At 38.5% G+C, this 2,046-nt stretch overlaps 2 protein-coding genes across 3 annotated transcripts in view; one reads left to right on the top strand and one right to left on the bottom strand.

Annotated features, from left to right (window-relative positions):
* On the top strand, positions 44 to 1,487 carry LOC104769893 (ubiquitin carboxyl-terminal hydrolase-like). The gene is made up of 4 exons (XM_010494211.2): positions 44 to 74; positions 147 to 270; positions 344 to 446; positions 551 to 1,487. The coding sequence occupies exons 1-4, from the start codon at positions 44 to 46 to the stop codon at positions 1,331 to 1,333; spliced, it is 1,041 nt and encodes a 346-aa protein (XP_010492513.2). The 3' UTR covers positions 1,334 to 1,487.
* Positions 1,489 to 2,046, bottom strand: part of LOC104769894 (conserved oligomeric Golgi complex subunit 1-like) — an 8,806-nt gene continuing 8,248 nt past the window's right edge. Inside the window, exons 6-7 of one of the 2 annotated variants that reach the window (XM_019242366.1) lie at positions 1,982 to 2,019; positions 1,489 to 1,896 (exon numbers count right to left, since the gene is read on the bottom strand). In XM_019242366.1, coding sequence (XP_019097911.1) covers positions 1,744 to 1,896; positions 1,982 to 2,019 — 191 coding nt within the window. In that variant the 3' untranslated portion in view covers positions 1,489 to 1,743. The remainder of the gene's footprint in view (positions 1,897 to 1,981; positions 2,020 to 2,046) is intronic. The other variant, XM_010494212.2, reaches the window with a different exon arrangement.

Below are 2,046 nucleotides of genomic sequence, written 5' to 3'. Positions count from 1 at the left end.
TTTTTTTTTTTTTTGTTTTCATTCGTAAAATCCGATTTGGTAAATGTTCATTATATTGAATTGGATTTATAAAGGTGATGATTTAGAGAACCCAACAATGTTGCTTAGTGTGTATGTGTGTGTGTGTGTGTGTGGTTGTTCTTAAGATTCACTCACTTTACGTATTATATGTTTAGGTGTGTTCACTGAGATTATACAACAAATGCAAGTGAAAGGTGTGCAGGTTGAGGAATTGTATTCTTTGGATATTAATTCTCTTGATGAAATAAGGTAGATCCACTAATTACTCTTTCATCTTTCTTGTTTGGAAAATGTAACTCATACAACTGGGGTTCACTTGCAGACCTGTATATGGATTGATATTGCTTTACAAGTGGCGTCCAGAGGAAAAGGATAGTCGTGTTGTCATCATGGAACCAAACCCGAATTTCTTCTTTGCAAGCCAGGTCACTCTCACCGTCATATTAGATTTTCTAACTTTTGGGAGAATTATTATAATCGTAATTTGCAAATCATATAACCTTTCCTTAAAACTATGCATCTCTTGCAGATAATCAACAATGCTTGTGCGACGCAAGCGATGTTATCGGTTCTCTTGAACTCTTCGAGTATTGATATTGGCTCAGAACTATCAGAACTGAAAAAATTCGCCAAAGAATTTCCACCTGAACTGAAAGGTTTAGCCATCAACAACAATGAGGCGATACGTGCAGCTCACAACACATTTGCCAGGCCCGACCCAACTTCCACCATGGAAGAAGATGAATTAGCTGCTGCGAAAAATGTAGAAGAAGATGATGATGTGTATCATTACATCAGCTACTTACCTGTCGATGGTATCTTATATGAGCTCGATGGTCTTAAAGAAGGACCCATTAGTCTTGGACAGTGTCTTGGTGAGCCAGAAGGAATCGAGTGGCTCAGAATGGTCCAACCTGTGGTACAAGAGCGGATTGATCGGTACTCGCAGAATGAGATTCGGTTTAGTCTCTTAGCTGTAGTTAAGAACAGGAAAGAGCTGTATGTAGCTGAACTGAAAGAGTATCAAAGAGAGCGAGAGAGGATTCTGCAGCAGTTAGGTGGTTTGCAAGCTGATAAATACGCTGAGAAAAGCAGTTATGAGGCTCTCGATAGATCTCTTTCGGAAGTCAATACCGGGATAGAGACTGTTTCGCAGAAGATTGTAATGGAGGAGGAGAAGTCTAAGAACTGGAAGAAAGAGAACATGAGAAGAAAACACAACTATGTCCCTTTCCTCTTCAATTTCCTCAAGATTCTTGCTGACAAGAAGAAGCTGAAACCTCTCATTGATAAGGCTAACCGTGATCCCTAATTTGCTTTGGTTAACTTGATGGAGATCAGATGTATTAGCGATCTGAATACCTCTTGAGGATTTTGTTGATGGAAATCAGATGGTTATATATGTAGCAAAACTTTAACTAATTTCTCTGGTCACTCAATGTGCAAGGCTTTGTTCTGAGGATTTTGCTGAACCAAATCTTTTTTTACTTAATTACATGTTCCTTATAAAAGAAGCATATAAGAAACAATCAATCAAAACCCTATTACAAAACATGTTCTCTTCGTTTTTTGTAAAACTTGTATAGCAAAGAAGATATCTCTAGTCTTAAGGTTCATATCTCAAATCAGCTTCCTTCGTATCTTCTGTATGAATCATAAACCGACCGCAGAAATTCGGGTTGAAAACGACGGTTTAGTCTCAAAACTGGTGAATAATCATCATCACTCGGATCTGGTGTTTGTGAAAGAAGAGAGTAAACCGGCAGCTTGAGCCGGTAGTATATCGCCAAATGTTGACATAGCGGCTGCTGATCTGTCCTTGAATATTCCCACTTGTCCATCGGTTAATATTGATCCCAGCTTGAATGTGCTTCCCTGAAAAACAATTTGTACATGGTCTAAGATACTAAACCAGATTACAACATTGTAGCCATTAGTTAACCAAACACCAAAACCTTACCTGCATGAAAGACTTGAAAGCCCCGCCGAAATTGGAATCTTCTTCCAAATCACTTGTTTGAGATT

The sequence above is a fragment of the Camelina sativa genome, chromosome 20, assembly GCF_000633955.1.
Source record: "Camelina sativa cultivar DH55 chromosome 20, Cs, whole genome shotgun sequence".
Lineage (NCBI taxonomy): Eukaryota > Viridiplantae > Streptophyta > Magnoliopsida > Brassicales > Brassicaceae > Camelina > Camelina sativa.
This window is presented reverse-complemented; position numbering and strand designations above follow the sequence as displayed.

Excerpts from the sequence above, each read along its gene's own strand:
- LOC104769893 (XM_010494211.2), top strand. The coding sequence starts at position 44 with ATGTTCATTATATTGAATTGGATTTATAAAG. Across the intron at positions 271-343 it reads AATTCTCTTGATGAAATAAG|ACCTGTATATGGATTGATAT; the intron begins GTAGATCCACTA and ends GTTCACTTGCAG. Across the intron at positions 447-550 it reads ATTTCTTCTTTGCAAGCCAG|ATAATCAACAATGCTTGTGC; the intron begins GTCACTCTCACC and ends CATCTCTTGCAG.